This window comes from Lepisma saccharinum, chromosome 10 (assembly GCF_977018435.1).
Source record: "Lepisma saccharinum chromosome 10, izLepSacc3.1, whole genome shotgun sequence".
NCBI lineage: Eukaryota > Metazoa > Arthropoda > Insecta > Zygentoma > Lepismatidae > Lepisma > Lepisma saccharinum.
Genome location: NC_139238.1, coordinates 88,419,466 through 88,440,035, shown reverse-complemented (window position 1 = coordinate 88,440,035; position 20,570 = coordinate 88,419,466). Strand labels below are relative to the sequence as shown.

Here is a 20,570-nt window from a genome sequence, read left to right as displayed (position 1 = left end):
ATGTGTTGCAGCAGAGCGAAATCATTTTCAACGCCTTCTGCAGTCAAGGTTAGTACACAATATGAAAACTGTAATTTTAATAGCCGACTCTAGCGACTGTCGCGGACCCCGTTCACCGGGAAAGACCAGCGCTGATGTCAGGGCGCTTGCCACCGAGTCTCGTAGCGAATGTCAGGGAATGCTCTGTAATATCGCTGGCAAAAAATGTAGATCCTGAAATACTTGCTTCCATCCAAGGTGTTGTGTGTGTTGCCTAACTCGACGGCGACAAGTGGATTTTAACAGCAAATTTTCAATGGCAACTTCTACCACCGCCGTAGAGTTATGCAACACACATAACGCCTTGCAGGGAAGTGAATTATCCATATCCGTATTATAGTTTATCCGCGGTGAAATTCTAAAATGTACCGAGAATTTATGAATCACCCTGTATATTGGGAGGCTGAACTTTGTTGTCTCCCAAATCAAAAACGTTCCTGCGCAACTGCTAACAATTCTATGCTCGGCTGGGTTTGACAAGGTACGACGACAACAGACAAAACAGGCGTCAACTACACCTCACACGATTTTCACGAGAACACAATCAAATGATTCCCCTCTCAGTCGCGCCAAATCTATATCGCACCAAGAAAAAGGAAGCACAGATAAACGCGCCAAGGCCGATGTCAGTTTCCGCTTGCCTCCCAAGCGACATCTATGAACCCATGGGAAAGTTCACTCCAACAAGATGGTCGCTTATTGCAAGCCGTCGATCGCGCTGTTGCTTCTGGCGTTGATCTCTTCCGATGCAGATTCCCACGCGAGACAGAAGAGGATCGTCGGGGGTCGACCCGCGGCTGTGCCACAAGAAGACGAGCCCTTGGTTTACGTGTACAAAGAAGGACGCGAAGCTCGCGTTTCGGGAACGAAGGAATCTACCAAGAGCGGGAAGAATTTTTACGCCTTCCGAGGACTGCGGTTTGCAGAGCCACCTGTCGGTCGGTTCAGATTTCAGGTAAGTGCTTCTGTTACATAATTCAGCTACTAATTACTGTAAATAACAGTGGTATTGTGTTTCAGAGCCCAGTCATTACTGACAACATGAAGCTTGTTAAGCAATCAAGTCCTAATTTGGTAGAGATGAATCCTAGGGTGTTCAGGAAAAGGCACATCAGTCGCAAACTGCGATTTTCTGTTGTTTTCAATTAAACAAGTTTATGTTGGGCATGTGTAAAGATTCTAAACAGTGATGATCCAGCATGTAATTAAAAGAATAAACAACAACAACAACAACAACAAGAACAAAAAACTGCTGCAAAATTGCAAGTTTTGACTTACATGCTTTTTCTCGAAGAGGCTATATCAGTGGCGTTCGCAACAGAGGATTGATTATGAAAAACTAAATATGCTGACCAAGGCAGTAATTTATTTTATTAAAAAACATAAACTAACGTAACGTTTCAACCTTCTAGCAAGGTCTTCTTCAGACTCTGTATCAAGTACAAAAGTAACCAGATACAACAAGAAGGGTAATATATATACACAAACAACTTTCTAAATAGTCTGGAGGGAGTAATGTTTGTGTATATATATTACCCTTCTTGTTGTATCTGGTTACTTTTGTACTTGATACAGAGTCTGAAGAAGACCTTGCTAGAAGGTTGAAACGTTACGTTAGTTTATGTTTTTTAATAAAATAAATTACTGCCTTGGTCAGCATATTTAGTTTTTCATAATCATGGAAACAAGGCTTAATGGAGTTATAAGAGGATTGATATGCTAAAATTTTCTAAAAAAAACATCGAATCTCTCAACAGATAGGTCTGAACTATATAAAAAAGGTGCCAAAGGTGTACAAATTCCACAAGCATGTTACTGGTTAGTACAGTGGGATACACAAGTATTGCTCGACAAATTTTTCACGACTATTTTCATTAATTTTTCTCTTATATCCTACGCATTTTAAAGCGGTTGTCAGCCGCTTGAAGCTCCAACTGCGTAAAACAAAGTAAACACGCTGATTGGCAAGTTGCTCGGTAATACATATGTACACCACTGTATGTAAATTGTCCATCAGCATTACTATATGAGGACAGCGGAAAATCTAATAGATCCAGAGGTGATACCTTAAAAGTCATGTGCTGGGGAAGATTGTTGATTCTAAAGTGTAGTCAGGTAACGAAATTCTGGAGGGAGGGTGCAGGAGGGATTCCCCCACGAACAATCTTCACCTCATATTTTACTAAGGATAATATCGAAAAGACACACAAAAAAGTGTGCTTGTCAGTGTTGCATGTTTTCTCTCTCTGTCTCAAAAAATCATTAACAAATCTACGCCAATAAGAACATTCGCACAATAAAAGAAAAATAGAATGCAAGACATATGTAACTATGAAAGCTAATTGACTTATATTAATATAAAGCAATTACTAAGCAAAAACGTATAGATACATAATGAAATTCTTTAAACTATTTCGTAATTTATTAACATCTTTAACCATTAGTAAAATACCTAAAATATTGGACAATTTGCCTGGTTTACCGTTGGCTGCAGTAGTTCGAGGGTAATTATGGTAATGTTGCCACCCACTGATTCTTGAACCGAACACGCCACTCCCCTAGACCTAGAGAGAGAACCTCCACGGGGGGCTGCAGAACGAGAGGTATATAACGCTTTCTTATTGGCTGTGCGCGTCCGGAAGTGTTTATATTCTGTGTTCACCGTTCCTTGCTTGCTCGTTTACAGGAAAAGTATGGAAAAGTTAGACTCGTGATTATTTAGTAATAATGTTTGTAATCAAAATGTCGAAATAATGTTAAGAAAGATATGGATAAAATGTTAAAAAATGGTATTGCATTGTTTTTTGATGATAAAATCAAAATGAAGCCTACGTAAAATAATAATGTTGAATATCCCTGAAAGTGCTTGTAATGTATGTGAAGTGATTTCTGCATTATGGGACAAGTTTTATAACTTATACTAAATAATACAATTTCTGTGTTGCACGAAAAAAGGGTAGCAATGAGTAATTAGAAGCATAATGTTGTTGAACAATATCAAGAATCTTTGGAAATGCAATTGAAAATATAATAAATTATACATATTAATTTTACTGGCCAAACCACTTCATCACATATAGCAGCGGCTCATTGTGGTATGTTTGCAATAAGTTGAATATACATAATTGTCTCATACTTATAAGTAGATACAATGTTTGTTTTAATAATGAGACTTTAAATAGGAAAGCCATTCACTTCGAGACGAGTTCTGCCTTTCCGTCTTTCAAAACAATAATTTTAAAATCTGCTAAAAATCATCTTCCGTTTAAAGGGGTTTCATATCTTATTAGGATGGATATCTGAAATCTACACTGTCGTGTCATCTAGCGTTATCTAAAAGGAACACTGTAGTCTATTAACTTCCGGAATGACAGCCAATCAGAAGTCAAATATTTCTGGAGGTTCTGCAGCACTATAGGGTTTGTAAATACGCCCACGGAGGGAAGGCGTGTGTTTGCCTGACTGCAGGGGTGATATTTAACGTATAGATAAACCCCAGGGGGGTGGGGTGAACTTATTAAAAATGATGCAAAAGTTTTTTTTAAAAAAAGATCTAAAATAATTTTTCCTCTTAAAATTAAAGCTTGATTTTTCCTCATAAATCGATAAAACCTGTTGATTGGTGGTTTAAACTACCGAAGCAAAGAAGGGGGGGGGGGGGTCAAATAAGTTTTCCTTATTTTTACTTCAAGGTTGTATAAAACGCACCTCAAAACATTCACCCACTTTGAGAGGACCTTGTACGATGCAGTAGGCGGCCAGCATCTGAAAATATAGTTGAGTTTCGCGTTCATGCGATTGTATATTTTTCTGACTTAGTTTACTTTAAAATCACAGATTAAAGCGATAATAGTAGCTAGCAGGTGAACCTCAAACTAGGCTATACCCAAAGTATTTTAAGTTTGCATAAATTTATCACAAATTAATTATTCAATCCATTGCCAAATATTTCAGTTTAAAATAGTATTGTGATTTCAAATTGACCAAATTTTGAATTAATGGCATAGTTAGGAAATTTAAATATGCAAGTTATGCTAAATGCATTTAAATCCACGAAACAACAGGGAAGGAGCAATGTAAAAGGGATAGAGGCTACTATGAGATGTAGCATTGTTGTTGATTGTTGTTGTTGATTTGGTGTTTTAAGTCCACTTTATGCACAGTAAGGCTAATCGGGACTGGACCTACAGTTTAAAGTGGGATCCGAACCACCTGTGCCTCCACCGGGTATCGAACCGGGACCCCTTCATTACAAGGCGACGACGCTACCACTGCGCCATCGGGGAGGCCGTAGCATTGTCTTAAAGCCCCAGAATAAAGATGATTTTTCATCAACTTCCTAGCCGTACGTATAATATTCTTATCCTTCAAAAGTAGTTATTACTGGAAACCCCTCCTCTCACAATGCAAACAATTTTCAAGTACAACACTGACGTGGTTGAGAGAGGAATATAAAAGGAAAGAAAGAAATTAAAAAGGAGAGCATTAACGAGAGAAAGGAAGAGGAAAAAGTTAAAATGAAATAGGATGAAGTAGAGAAAAATAAAAAAAGGGAAACAAAGAAAAAAGGAAAAATGTGAGGGGAAAGAAATACAGAGACAGAGGATAAGTAAGAGAAAGAGCGAACGATAAAGAGAAACAAAAAGAATGAACGAGAGCGAGTGCGAGATAAAAAAGAGATAAAGACAGAGGAAAGGGAAAAACAAAGAAACGGAAAGGAAAAGAGGAAGAGAAGAAAACTAAAAAAAGGAGAATGAACGAGAACAAGAGATTGGAAAAGGAGATAAAGGACGGAGGTAGAGAAAAAGAGATAGAAAGAGAAAAGGAAGAGAAGATAAGAAAAAGGAAATATAATAATGGAAAATAAATGTAGATAGAAATGAAAGAAGGAAGAAAAGAGAATGAACGGGAGCGAAGGACAGGACAGAACGGAAGTAGAACTCGCCTGAAAATACGTATTTCACCCACCCAGCGCTTAACGTGAACCGTAACGCACAGGAACTCCGTTCCGGTAAAACGCTTTGGCGCTGCGACATTATCTATTTTAATTATTGAACACGCTACACAAAAGTCCATCCTTTCTTACATTAATTCTTTTTGTCAATAGATAAAGAATTAAAGAGAAAGTTCTTGTAGTAATTGTCTCCTGTCGGTCCGGAAATTTAGAAAAAATACTATATTTTGGTCAGTGCAATTCGTTTAAAATATAAATGAATATATAATTTCCTGACATTATATATTAACTTTGTATGCAATAATATTAATAATAATAATAATAATAATGCTTTTTACTGGCTGTACGCCGTACCGGGATATTTTCATATCTAATATATAAAAATGTATGTATGTACAGGGAGTCCATAAAGTCCTGCAAAAAACTAAAACTTTATAACTTTTTAGCTGTTGCGTTTAACAATACACATCTTTGGGTGAGAAGGGTGGAAGTTTAAAGTTTTGATCTGGCCACACTGCTCAGTGACGCTTGCACTGGTAATCACGTGATCATGTGACTTAAGATGGCGTCCATCCAGGAAAAGGCACAGTTTGTTCTGTGGTTTGCAGAGTTAAAATCTTGTGTTTCAGTGCAGAGAAAGTTCCAGACAACATATGGGAAACCACCCCCAGCAAATTCAAGTATCAAGAGATGGTATGAAAAGTTCAAGGCAACGGGAAGTGTGTCAGATTTGCCACGCAGTGGAAGACCAGGATCGAGTGACGATGTGATTCAGTCAGTGCAGGACAGCGTGCATCGGAGTCCAATGAAATCGCTGAAACGAAGATCACTGGAACTGGGAATACCGAAGTCAACATTACACAAGATCGTACGCAAGAAGGTGAAGGCCCCGCCCTACAAGTTAAAATTTGTACACGATCTGAAAGACGAAGACTGTGACATGAGAAAGTTGTTTTGTGGGTTATTGCTTACACGTTGACAAGGTGATGGTGACCTTCTGTCTCGGATTCTGTTCTCAGATGAGGCCACATTTCATGTGTCGGGAAAAGTGAACAGGCACAATTGCCGAATTTGGGGGGTTGAAAATCCACATGAGTTTGAAGTGAAACTCGGGGTAGTCCCAAAGTGAATGTGTGGTGTGCGATTTCAATGGACCACATCATTAGTCCATTTTTCTTCGAGGAAAACACGGTAAATGGCAACAGCTACCTGAACATGCTACAGACATTCCTTGTGCCAGAACTTAATAGGTTAGGCATCATCAATGACGTCCACATGCAACAAGATGGGGCGCCGCCGCATTTTGCCCTTGAAGTTCGGCAGTTTCTTAACGAACAATTTCAAGGTAGATGGATTGGCCGAAGAGGGCCCACACCTTGGCCTGCAAGATCACCAGACTTGAAACCTTGCGATTATTGGTTGTGGAGACATGTAAAGACCGAGGTGTATTCACAGAAAACAGCTAATCTGGATGACCTAAAAGAAAAAAATAAGAGATGTGATTCTGAATATCCCAGGAGAGCACCGTCAGCACACAATTTTCGGTTTCACAAAAAGACTGCAACAGTGTTTGGACGTGAATGGTGCACAATTGGAGGTTTGGCGATGAACCCAACAAGCAGGAAATAAACTTTGAACCTTGCTGTAAGTACACACAAAATATTTTGTTAATAAACTTAATAGTTACAGAGTTTTAGTTTTTTGCAGGACTTTATGGACTCCCTGTATGTATGTGTGTGTGTGTATGTATATATGTTTGTTCCTGTATAACTCTCGAACGCCTGGAGCGATTTCAACAAACTTGGAACACTTATCACTTGCAATCTCGAAAGAAATACTGTGTGGGTAAGACAACCCTGGCACCCCTAGGGGTGGGGGTGGGAGGGGTGACGTAAAAATAATGGAAAACGACCGATATTAGTGTGAAATCCATAGTTTTGGGGGCCGCTAAGATGAATAGTTACACTCACAATGCCGATCAATTTATTTATTCTTGCTCTTGGAGGTTGAACTAAAATTGTTGTTAAATTTATATTATAGTGAATTTGTAAAATATATTACTTTATAATTTGTATACTGTACTTATGCTTTTAAATAGCTGTAAATAAAATTAGTTACATTTTACGCTATAGTTGGAATTCATTAAACACCCGGGCAACGCCGTGTAATCAGCTAGTGTGAGAATAAAATTAAAGTATTTTATTTTAACGAAAAAAATGTACACTCTCGCGTGTGTCTACATTCATGAACATACCACAATATTTAGAGTAGTTCTTATCATTAACACAATAACAAATAATAACAACAACAATTGTAGAGTACCGAAACCTTTCTTCCCAGAAAAAAGCACATGATAATAAATATGCACTTGTTATTTTAATATTGTATACTTATTTTTATTATTAATAATATTAATAATAGTTGTAGTAGTTCTCTTGTCTATTTTATTTGTGATTGTCGTTCCGGCTATTGACTGAAACCACTTCAAGCACTGCTTGACCCACCCGATGAAAACTGTGACGACATTCGTACAGATCCGTGACATCATTTTGGAAGCAGTACGAAGCAGTAGCGGCTTCTGCCTATTCGCACGCGCACACCCAAATAAATCTGCAATGCAATTATTTTTATATACTTATTCATTGAACACCATCTCCTTCAAAACATCAAACGTTCCCACACGCCATTGTCTTAGATTTACCAGCGCCTGCCGCTGAGATACGTTCGCTCGGAACACAAGTCGCTGGGTGCTCGTCTGCCGCTGTTTGCAGCACGCAAGGATAGAAAAGGGATCGGCGCCTGTAGCTTCCAGTATTATGGGCTTTACGCACACTGTTAGTGCCGTGTTCACGTCACGATACAGCATTGTTGCAATCCCATTCCATTCGAGATGGTGTGGCGGAGTAGAGGCAGCACACACATCATCGTAAGTCGAGGGAATTTTTTTAATTTTTTTAATTTTTTTTTTGGAAAATTGACATTTCTATGGTACCTTCGCCCATCCTGTTCCGAGCATGACAGGGGCAAGGAAGAAGACAGGAGGGAGGGGAGGGCAACTGAAAGCGAAACGCGTGTTTAAAACCATGTCTTGCATTGCCTTTGCTTGGCCAAAATAAACTGTCCTTGTGGCGCTGTAGTCGAATTATCCACTCGCTCGGGGGGGGGGGGGGGGAGGGAGGCGTGGATCAGTCAGCTTCCATTGTGTGGCAAAATTGTTACACTATGAAAAGCTCGTTCCTGTTTCATTGCAAAGTGAGCATGATGAAAGGGGAAACTGCACATAGCGAAAACAGAGACGTAATACGTATTTAACGTTGTTGAATATTTGGAGGGAAGTTAGCTACAAAGCGCGCAGCAGTAATAAGACAGATAAGGCGGAAGGGAAAGACAAATTCTGAAGGCAGTGTGAGTACCGTCATTTTCTTTAATATTTTTTATTTATTCTCTTGATTTCGCTTGAGTTTGTTGGTTTGGTCAGTCGGTCGTTAGAAGTAAACAACTGCTAGTTAGATTACAACTGATTTTCTGCGTGTGGTCGTTGAATCTGTTACCTTGTTTGCAGGAGTGGCTCAAGATAAAATTACCGGACCGAGTGGTTAGCACATCGCGCTGCGACGCCAAGGCTTCCGGGTTCGAATCCCGCTCGGGCTTGGTTGTTTGTGAATGTCCATTCATCAATTTCATCATTTCATCACCCATCCTCATCTTCGCAAATTAGCCAAGAGGCACAAAACGCGAAGTAAAATAAACTAAATCAATCAATCAATCAATGAAGATAAAATTTTCACCCAGGTGAAATGGAATTTGGCTCCCCCTACTTTCATATTCCTCCAATATAAATCATAACCATGTTATATACTTACGGTCTTAATGACGAAAAATAATAGCCTTTTTTTTAAACATACTATAATCCTGTTAAATAACACGTTTATTGTAGGTATGTGTTTATTTAATACTTACATAATGACATCAAAACAACGATAATCTCTATGCTTAGATGATTTTGCAATATATAATATAATATATTTATAATATACTTATTAAGTTATTCAGCAGTACCTTCAATTAATTCTTGTCAACAATGAATTCAACTCTATTTAAAACAAATAGCCACGCAGCCGGTAGAGGCACATAGTGGTTTGGACCCCTCTTTAAATTGTAGATCGTCTGTCTCTGTTTGTTTTTCTGTGCATGAAGTGGACTAAAAAATAAACTCACGCTTAGGATTTGGGTCTAATCAAGGAGGATGCCCTGGGTAGTAGCCCGATCCTGCTTGCTTCATGTATGAAAATGTTGTTATTATTCTTATTCACATTTATCAATGGAGCGAGGGGGAAAGTTTTTACTAAATATTTTGCAAATATACAATATTGTAGATCGGCATTTCTATGTTTATAGTGATTTTGTCAGGTTATCGAATGTTGAATTATCTATACCCAATAACATCATCGCTCTTTTCATGATCGACGGAAAATTCGCCGCGGTATTTCAAATTTGTAAAAGTTAATATTTTTTATGAAATAAAACTCTCCCATTGCCTCATTTTCAGTAAAAGGTGTTCATAACTTGGGTTACCAATACATTTAGCATCTTATAGTTTCTTCTCTCATTGTTTTTGTTTTCTATTTCCAATTCTTAATTACTTTTTCCTGTAGTGTTTAATAAATAAATAAATTTTAAAAAAATAATGAATACGTGCTGTTAATCTCCTTATAAAGTCTGTTTACCTGTTAATGTAATAAAATATTAATTATTTTTTTTTTTAAAAAAAAGGGAGCGAGTATTTGAGAGGGGTGATAAAACACTTCTTCTGGACGCGAGGTTGAAGTGCACACCCACACCAGCCGCCACTGGTACCAAGGTAAGCTTGACGGCCATTGAGACGCGGAGAAACGCGTTTCCGTCGTCTCAGTGGGCGAGCACCTTTAAGATAACCTGCAGACTTCTGGTAAGGACATTCCCGCTTCGGTTCCGCGAATTTCCCTTTAATGGGCGTTACACCATTTGATTTCAATAGAAGCAGCTTGCGGCGTTTCTCCTTGTCCCATTGGGCGTTAAGCTTTGGTTCACTTGAACGAGTAGATGACACTGCGCATACAGATACATATTTTACATGCAAACATTTTGCAAAAGGTTACGCTTGATATTCTGATAGCGTTGTTTGATTCTGTTCTTTACTTTCAGCGCCCACGGAGGATGTACCTTGAGGGAAATGTTAACGGAACCACCCCCGGGCCCCCTTGCCCTCAGCCGGCCCCGGGAAACGAAGGCACTATCGTAGGGAGCGAGGACTGCCTGTACCTCAATGTCTACACGCCCAAGGTAAGAGACAGACGAAAATAGCCAAGTTACAAAAATTATTCATAACAACATTACTATTAAAATGAAAATATTAAATAAATATTAAAATATTTGGAATGCATACATATTATACACATTTCTGCCCCCAAAGAATTAATTTCATACTTGATGGACGGTACGAGGGGCGGTTCACAGGCCAACACTGTCTTTATCATTAAAATTCAATACACAATTTTGTTTACGTTACCTCTAGAGTAGTTATTTTTTTCAACACAAGTAATACTGAAGTATTTGGAACACCCTTAGGAACAATGTAATATATTTTCAATTTTTTATGAAACATAAAAAAGCAAAGTAAAAAGTAACGTGCTTTACACCACGCCATGAAGGCATATAGGGGGTGTGGAGTTAGGACCCACACTTTCTTGATCTCAACCGAAGGTGGGGGTGATGTGATCAGCACCATGCCTCTGGCCGCCTTTACCCCCCAGAGTTTCCTCCAGGTACCCCACTTTATACGACACTGGGTGGGCGCCGGAGCCGCTTGAACAGGTTCTCCTTCGCCGGGGATCAAACCCGGGTCTCTCGCATGGTAGTAGAAATACTATTAACAGTTGAAATTTCGGAAAGGAAGATGGTAGGCCTGACACCCCCCCATCCCCGTGGCTAAGCTACAGTATGGTTAATATGATACTCCTTTCACAATGCTGCTTTTAAACACACTTTATGCAGTCATAGGCTAATCGGCACCGAACCTACAGTATAAAACGGAATACCTCCACCGGGTATCGAACCCAAGACTTCTTAATTACAAAGCAATGGCGTTACCAGTACGGACAAACTATTAGAGAGAAGGTAGGAAGGTAATAATGTAAGAAGACAAACCAAGGAGATGAAGAAAACTACGCAATATTTGAGTAAAATAAATTATTTATTCTAATTAGGGGGGAGGGGGTCGACTGACCCCCTCACCCTTCCTGTGGGGGCCAAAATCCACGTCAGCTACGAGGGTCACTATATATATTTTGAGCCTAACAATGAAAAAACAGGAATTTGGCATTGAAAACTGCTTTATTGTTTTTCGAAGTATTCTCCTTTATGGTCAATACACTTTTGCATTCGTTCGAACCATTTGTCAAAGCAGTTTTTCCAATCTTCTTGAGACACCTCCATAATATGGTTTTTGAACGCATCAACGGCGTTTTCCGCCGACGAAAATCGTTGTCCACGCAATTTATTCTTGACATTCGGGAACAAGAAGTAGTCATTGGGTGCCAAATCAGGACTGTACGGCGGATGACCCATCAATTCGATTTTTTCACTGTTCCGACGGCGTTTGTTTCTTTTCCGTATTTGACCGAAGACCTCTGGCAAACAAATTGTTGTGTACCATTCAGAGTTGACCGTTCTACGTTCTTCTAAAGGCACAGTTGCCACATGACCAGTTTTCCCGAAAAAACAGGCGACCATTTGTTTCGATGTACTTCGAGCGCGAACAACTTTTGTTGGATTGAGTTCATCTTCAAACACCCATACAGTCGACTGCTGTTTACGTTCCGGCTCATATGCATATATCCATGATTCGTCACCTGTTACAATCTTATATACGTCTTTTGAAGCACCACGATTGCATTTATTGAGCATTTGTTTGCACCAATTGACGCGAGCGTCTTTTTGAGTTTTTGTCAAATTGTGTGGGATCCAACGAGAACATACCTTTCTCACAGCTAAATGATCATGTAATATTTTATATATGCTGGTGGAACTAATGCCTATGGTTGCCTCAATCTCACAGTATGTCACATGACGATCTTGCAGTATTAGGTTTTGCACAGCATCAATGTTTTCTTCAACAACAACTGATTTTGGACGACCTTCGCGAATCTCGTCGGTGAGCGAATGGCGGCCACGATTAAATTCGTTATACCAGCTATAACTCCATTAAGCCTTGTTTCCATGATTATGAAAAACTAAATATGCTGACCAAGGCAGTAATTTATTTTATTAAAAAACATAAACTAACGTAACGTTTCAACCTTCTAGCAAGGTCTTCTTCAGACTCTGTATCAAGTACAAAAGTAACCAGATACAACAAGAAGGGTAATATATATACACAAACATTACTCCCTCCAGACTATTTAGAAAGTTGTTTGGAACTTTCTAGCAGATGACTTTCACTTTCCAACTTTACTTTCACCTAAAAGGCTAAACACAATTACTTCCATATAGAATGTGGTTGGACTTTTTAATCTCAAGCTCTTTTCCCTTCATTTTTCTTCCTTCTCCTCTCCTCTTTTTCTCTTATCCTTTCCACTCTTTCCAACATCTTCTTCCATTCTTTGTTTAACTTCAGTCCCCCATTCCAGTTCATTGTGTCTTCTTCGCCTTTCTTCTCTATTTCCTTGGCTTCCTTCCATTTCCTTGGCTTCATTCCATACAGAGTCTGAAGAAGACCTTGCTAGAAGGTTGAAACGTTACGTTAGTTTATGTTTTTTAATAAAATAAATTACTGCCTTGGTCAGCATATTTAGTTTTTCGTTATACCAGCGTTTCACAGTGGCAAAGGATGGGGCTTCATCGCCAAATGTGGAAGTAAGTTGATCGATGCACTCTTGTCTTGATAATCCACGTCGAAAATCGTAAAAAATCATCGCACGAAAATGTTCACGAGTTAATTCTATTTTATTGTTGTCGCGCAATCTCCAAGGAAACATAAACAACGCAAATCAAGCTATTGACAAAACATTTGAAGTACGTTATGGTCAATAATGCCAGACGATTCCGTGCAAACGTCAAATCGCGCCTAACTTCAATCAGTGTTGCCAAGGCTCAAAATATAAATAGTGACCCTCGTATCCAGTGTTCGAAAACCGAAGCAAATATTTCTATATTTCAATGATTTTAGCTGGGGTGTTGTTAAAGCTTACAGCTCTTTTCTGTTCTTACGGCGGGTGCTCTAGAAGCTGGCAGGCGAAGTGAGGAGCGGGGAACATGCCGCTGACCAACAATTATATGTTAATTATAATAGTGGGCTAAAATAATTGTTTACTACATTTTTATTTTTATGTTTAATAAGTAGAATCTACAGAGAACAGGCCACCTAGCGGTGGAGCCGAGAGTTACGCAGTCACGGAGGAAGCTGAAGCACTAACCTCGTTCTGCACGTTGCTGTGATGCCAATTCGTCGCGCTGCTGATGGTGTTTTGCCTTCTCTCTGGTTTTGCCCCAGTGTTGATTCCTGTTTGTAGAAATAACATGCGTGGGAGTAATTGTTGTCGTGTCGAGTATTGCCTAACTGCATTGTTTCGTCGATAAACGTGTATGTGGCATGTGATGTGACGTTAATATGTACTCTCGTTGTTCCATTGGGAGCTTTGTGTTTATCAACGCAGTAAATATCGTACTATGGCGAACAGGAAGGAGGTAGTTCGTAGCCAAGGCAGGAAAATAATCAGAAGCGTTCATGAATATTTTCAAAAGGAAACAGAAAACAGTGGTCCCTTGGTAAGTGTGCACAAAGTGCAACAGAGAGTGTCGGAAGCTTGTGGAGTAAGTACGCGAACTGTGCAGCGTATTGTTAAGGAAGGCAAAGACAGTCTTGAGCAGTAGCGGCTGCTGCCTATTCGCGCACTCGCACGTGGACACCCAAATAAATGTGCAATGTAATTGATTTTTATTATATTTATTCATTGAAAGCCATTTCTTCAAAACAGCAAATGTTTCCGGGCCACACCACCTTTTTATTTACTTCCCTACGTCAGCTTTTCTATCTGAGTAACTCGCGTGTAATGGGCATGAACCAGCAGGAACACAACTGGGAAGTGCACACAGCTGCACATCGAAATGGCGCTGTGTTCGACGGTGGGTAGAGGAACTAGAAAGGCTCTTATGGCTTGGATCAAGGGCTTTCGGACTCGCTTCGCACAAGGAATTGTGACATAGTAGCTACGCACATTGGCTGTTCCCTCTTCGTCATGTGGTATTGCAATCTTTCCACTCCTTGCCGTGTGACGGAGTCGAGAACAACCGATGCATCATTGCAAATTGAGGGATTTTTTTCTCAGGAAGGGAAATTTTGATCTCTCTCACCTCACGCGGTTCTCAACAAAGCATTGAAATCCGAATGGGGGGAGGGCGGGTAATGAAGGGGAAAAAATCGTGGCGTGTAATGACGAGCGTATTTAACCATGCAAAGGCCAGAGTGGAATACGTTGATACAGGTGCTGCAAAAATAGTCTATAAAATGTTAGTGGTTTGAATTAAAAACAATCACAATGTCGTAAGATTTGGTGCATTTAGACGCTCTGACTTGCATTTGGAAGTTCAACGAAAATTTCAAATAATCAGAGTTTAATTTTGTTTTATGTCACAGAACAGTCAATCTAATTCTTTATTTAGTGCATACGAGAATCTGTAACTTGTACTATTATGTCACTGATTTGAGATAATTTTTGTAAAGGTGCTGGCATGAATTAGTTGCACTTGATTAGGGTTTCCAGATCCTCATTACAATGACTAAAGTGAATAAGTACATTAAAAATGGTAATTAAATTAAGTGTAAGTTGAATTGTTTATGTGGCATTAATCTTGGGTTTCTGATGGGGCATATTTACATTGAAGAAAGATGATGTACATTATTAAAACACGGCAATTACACAAAATTGTGTCAATATTATTATCCCTTACAAACCATAGCAGTTTATCGGTATAGCGTTGCGAGTGATTTTGTCATGTCGTCGAATGCTGAATTTTTTACAGGTCACGAAAGAGACCAAACAACACATCTTCTCTCGTGATCGATTAAAAATGACACTAGGGTATTTCGATTTTGTAATAAACTTTACTTTTTTTTAAATTTTCATGAAACATAACTCTGCTATCGTCTATTATCAGGGAAATGTGTGTCATAACTTGGATTGCAAATGCGATTAGCAGAAAGGGCAGGAATAATTGAGTGGGAATAACAAAACTTCTTCTGGACGCGAGGCTAAAGTGCACACCCATAAACCCAGACCACGAGCCGCCACTGGTCTTGAGGCGTCGGGTTCCGCGTCATTTGAATCACCGCGCAAACGAATCAAAAGGAACAGTATCAGAAAGACAATCGACGGTTGCGATAAAGATATATAAGAAGAAGAATTATCCTCGGGTGTTATGTAAAGGGTGAATATCCAACACTGAACAAGTTACGCGTTGATTTGCAAACACGAATAAGCTTTCAGTGGGGAGTTTCGTCGTTGTGGAGGATACTGAAGTCTATGGGCTTCAAGTACAAAAAGAGCAACGACGGTTGACGATTTCTCATGGAGAGAGCCGATACCATACACCTGACATGTCTCTGTTTTTGTAAACCAGTTGTTTTTCGGTCTCTTGTCAATGAACCTTTTTATACACATGATATGATACACTTATCGGTATTCTACTGACCACAAGATGGGGATAATACGCATACTCAGGCCATACGCGAACAATCGGACGTCTGTATTTCATGGTTCTTTCGATTTCAACTCACCTTTCCCGCTACTCTGGCAACGCTGCAGTCTCTCTCTCTAACCGGCTTGTCTCGTTGCGCTGGATAGGTCGTTTCCCCGCTCCCCACTTCCCCTGCCAGCTTCTAGAGCGCCCGCCGTAAGAACTGAAAAGAGCTATAGTGGGTACGGCATACCTTTTTGTTTGTCTTAGAACGTAATAGAAGTTACTTTAAATTGTTACATTATAGTAACAACGTAAATCACTTAATATACATATAATCCAAAAACCATTTAACACTTGAATAATACTTTATTCAAATATTGTATTCCGAAAAGAATTTTGGAGAACGGAATGTTGTTAGAGTACGTTTATAATCGTCAACTAAAGACACGACCACAGATTGACACGACAATCTGATTTACGAACTTACTTTTAGGCAGTGTTGCTAACCTCTAAGCAAGACCTAGTAGGGAGGGCAACTCGGGCACTTGCTCTAGGCCCCACGCCAGATAAAAAAACAAAAACAATTGTGTACGATTTACTACGAGTTTATAGAACACTGGTGCTTCTAATGAAGCAATTTACTTGATTTTTACTGACTTCATGGATTGTTTTGAAATTCTTAAAAATATTCAAAATTACTGAAATCGTAGTCCAAATAAAGTGCTACATAAAAATCGTGTTCAAATATTTCAATAAAAAAAAATTCATATGTACAATGGGATCCATGAGTATTACCGTGTAAATTGCTTATGACTATTTTCATTAATAGTTCTCTTCCATCCTATGTGTTTTTAAGCGATGGACTTTTATATATGCTGGTGCAGAAGGTGTCAACAGCTTGTTTTGAGTTTCCTTTTAATTCTTGAAGCTATTATTGGGTCAAATAAAGTGCACGAACATGGTGATGGACAATTTGCACGATAATACTCATGGATCCCATCGTACTATTCGCTTAATTACAGATTGAAATCATATAGTGAAAATATCATTTCACATAAATCAGTGGAATTTCAATAGAGTGTAAAAATTCAATGAAAATAAAAGAAAAGTGATTTATGACAGAGTTATTGGATTAATTTAAAATTTCCATTTTCATAGCTAATATAATCGTAGTTTGTATTGAACGCATACATGTATAATTACGTATAGCCCGTATCACCAGTTGCGGAAATTAAAAAAAATACTAATACCTCCTATAATTCTTGGTTTCAACCTTGCTCCTCTGTCATTACACGAAATATATAAATTAATTTTAATATTGTTTATTTTGTGATTACGTAGGACATCTGTATTTCAGAGTAAGAAAAAAAATCTCTGAGTTTTTTAGACCTCTGAAAAATTTAGTTTTTGGCACACAGAGACGGGCCAGGACCTCAGAAAAACCCTCACAAACATAAAATGTCACTTGCGTTTTACGGAATGGAATACCCGTGTCAATAATTTTCGCAAAACTCCTAAAATTACATTTATTTGCAAGAAGTCTACAGCTTACGTTGGCATCCTTTCATTCGCGTATTAAAATCTGGTACCTACAGTACATCAATTCGTGTACTTTTTTTATGTATGTACGTACAGTCAACGGCAAATATACCGCAACGTTGAGTGAGTTCAAGAACAGAGGATAAGCTCTACTTCAGTGCAAGTACAGTTTCATTCCTTAAAACTCATCGAATGTAAAGAAGAGAAAGAAAGTAGCGATGCACAATTCGCCAAGTGTTATCTCTGAGTCTGATTGGACAACTACTCAAGTTGGTGGAAGTCGAGGTGGATAAGATTATCGGTTTCCTTCTGACCGGAAGTGACGTTACGTTCAGCTCGTTGTAAGAGCAGCGGAAACAGCCTAAATTGAAAGTGGGCGTTTTCGCCCACAAGCCCGCCCCTAATAACATTCTTAAAAACGAACTGGAATTTCCAGGGTGATCAGGGAAAGGCACGTAAGTCACAAACTGCGATTTTCTGCTGCTTTCATTTATCACACTGTAACCAAGGGCGTATCCAGGGGGCCTGGACCCCCCAAATTCCTTTATTTTTTGTGGATTCTGAAAATAACATCCACTAAGGTTTTTCTTAAATGTTTGGTACAGTAAGTGAAGTTGATGTATTTTCTTAATAATACATGCAGAGCTGAAATACAAAAAACAAATACATTGCATTATGTACCAGACATTTAAAAAAAAACTATTGTCAATGTGTGAAACTCGATTTCTAGAAAAACATGATTCACTTCATATTGAAGTAAGACTTGAAGCTTTCCTGGCGACGAATGATGAATAGATTCTCTCGGGCTAACGACCAGGTGAGTTGCGGAAAATATTCCAAGCTTTCGAGAGCTCACGTCACTCTCATCTTCAGGGTAGATGTTAGCTCTCGAAAGCTTGGAATATTTTCCGCAACTCACCTGGTCGATAGCCCGAGAGAATCTATTCATCACTTCATATTTTTGTTGAATTTCTTCAACCTTGTCAGTTAAGCGGAGTTGTCCGAGTGAACCATCCCAATGGGGCCTCCCAGATGGCGCAGTGGTAGCGTCGTCGCCTTGTAATCAAGGGAGGGTCATAATGGTTCGGATCCCACTTTAAACTGTAGGTTCAGTCCCAATTAGCCTTACTGTGCATAAAGTGGACTTAAAATACTAAATCAATCATGTGATCTTCTAGCCACAGTTGAAAAGAGGACTTTCTTAATTGTACTCCTTAACTGGGCCTCCCCCATGGCGCAGTGGTAGCGTCATTGCCTTGTAATCAAGGGGTCCCGGGTTCTATACCCGGTGGAGGTACAAGTGGTTCGGATCCCACTTTAAACTGTAGGTCCAGTCCCGATTAGCCTTACTGTGCATAAAGTGGACTTAAAACACCAACTCAACTCCTTAACTGAGAAAACTTTTTCAGATTTACTGAACAGTTGTCAAAGAATTTAGAGCCCTCATCACAATTTAGCCTCTGCTCTTTCTTAGCCAAGAGACGTCACAGAACTGCTTCAGAGATTTCAGATAAAGAGTTCAGTGAAATATTTCATACTGCTTCTGAAAAGTGCCAACACACATTCAATTTTGAAACTACGATTCGAAGAATAACAAAACACAATAATAATAATAATAATAATAATAATAATAAACGAGATAACTATAATCGGATTATTATAGAGGGGAACACACCATTGGCCTTGGAGGATGGGCAGCCTTGGCTGGACACCCCCCCCCCAAATTTCAATTAAAGAAAATATTCGGCGTTATATGCATATGCATCACCACAAAGTCGGGCAGAAATCTTGGCTGTTCGGGAAAGAACCGGTCTAAATTGTATATACTGAAAGCAATGATGTGCCGTAGGCTATAAGTTTACGTCTGCATGCGTTGTCTACGCGTAATCTACACGAACATTAAATTGGCTTATAGTTTACATAGTCTACTGTAGACAATGTAAACAAAATTTCAACGACGGAGAAGGGGATTACCGGAAGATAAAGAAATGACAGTCATGTGAAAATTGACTAATTTTTACACTTACAGAAAGAAAGGCTAAAATATATATTTTTTCACCTAGTTATTACATAGGAAAGTGCACGTGTCTTTACTGCAGATCTTTCCACGCATGTACGAAATGGGGAAACTAGAAGTAAAACAAAGCTTGCCCATTCTACGGACATGGCATTTTTTTAGGTGTGTCTGCAAATCAATGAAATTATATTTGAACGTAAACAAATACTTAAAACACATAGTTTACATAGTCTATGTTGTGTACAGGTAGAATGTAGACAATCGTTGTTTACGCGTAGACGCCCATCACTGACTGACACGAGGCTCACCCGAGACTGATCACGGGTTTAAAAAATACATGGCATGCTCACAAGGTAGTCATTTGTTTATTTTCTGCACGTTTATTTATTTAGTGTTGTTGTGTCTATTTGTGGCGCCCGGGAAACGTTTTAATGTACATTTAATTGACTTAATTTTAATTTACCGTAAGAGCACTCTAAATTTACATAGAAATTTAAGGGAGCAAAGGCGGCTCAAACCCAGATCTCTGGCATACTCTGCCATTGCCCTATCATCTCGGGCTATTGGCCAGCCCTCGATTCGCCTGATTTTGAGCATCCGCTATATATACACTATCGGATTAAAAATTATAGATCCTCGAGTTTGGACTCCAATTAGAAATTAACCAGTAGACTTACATATAAACGAGCTACACCAAAATTTAGCTTATTCAATTCTGCGTTAATCTATGCTCGCTATTTTCTTAGCAGACCTTCTATTTTTTATCGTCGTGAAAACAAAAAAAAAGCCGGTTCCTTTTAGTTTGGTAAAAATTTACTATTCCCCGAACACCTGTAACTTCTTCGTTTCGTCATTTTTAATATTCGTACTTACCTATCTGCTTCGCGGAACATTGTTTAAGGTGTATTCACGTTTTCTTGATGAAAGTAATTACAATTTTTCACATTACGAGTACTTCTTTCTTGTAGTTTTCGCTTGCGGAAAACACAATATGGCGCGTACACCTTCGTGCCTCATCGCGCGTCGTGCATGTGTTTTGTCAATTTTCATCCGCTATGCAGTGTTTCAACCTTCGTAACCGAAAAAATACTAAGTTGAATTTTTTTAAAAAAAACTTTTTCGCATTGTTTTACGAACAAAATTTTTACTATGCTTGCCTAACCTAACCTAACCAGGAAATGGTTCGTGGGGCTATGCGTGAATTGTTTTTGGGGCTATCCGTCAATGGTTTGTGGGGCTCCCGGTATGAATTTCACCACGCATCCACGACACGTCATGTTTGTATTTTTGGTTGGAACACAGATG

General features: G+C 39.0%; 1 protein-coding gene across 1 annotated transcript in view; it reads left to right on the top strand.

The window, feature by feature from the left end:
- Positions 1 to 693: 693 nt before the first annotated feature.
- The window catches only part of LOC145994013 (carboxylic ester hydrolase), a 70,651-nt gene continuing 50,774 nt past the window's right edge, over positions 694 to 20,570 (top strand). The window contains exons 1-2 of the mRNA XM_083130082.1: positions 694 to 994; positions 10,178 to 10,315. Coding sequence (XP_082986208.1) covers positions 728 to 994; positions 10,178 to 10,315 — 405 coding nt within the window. The 5' untranslated portion in view covers positions 694 to 727. The remainder of the gene's footprint in view (positions 995 to 10,177; positions 10,316 to 20,570) is intronic.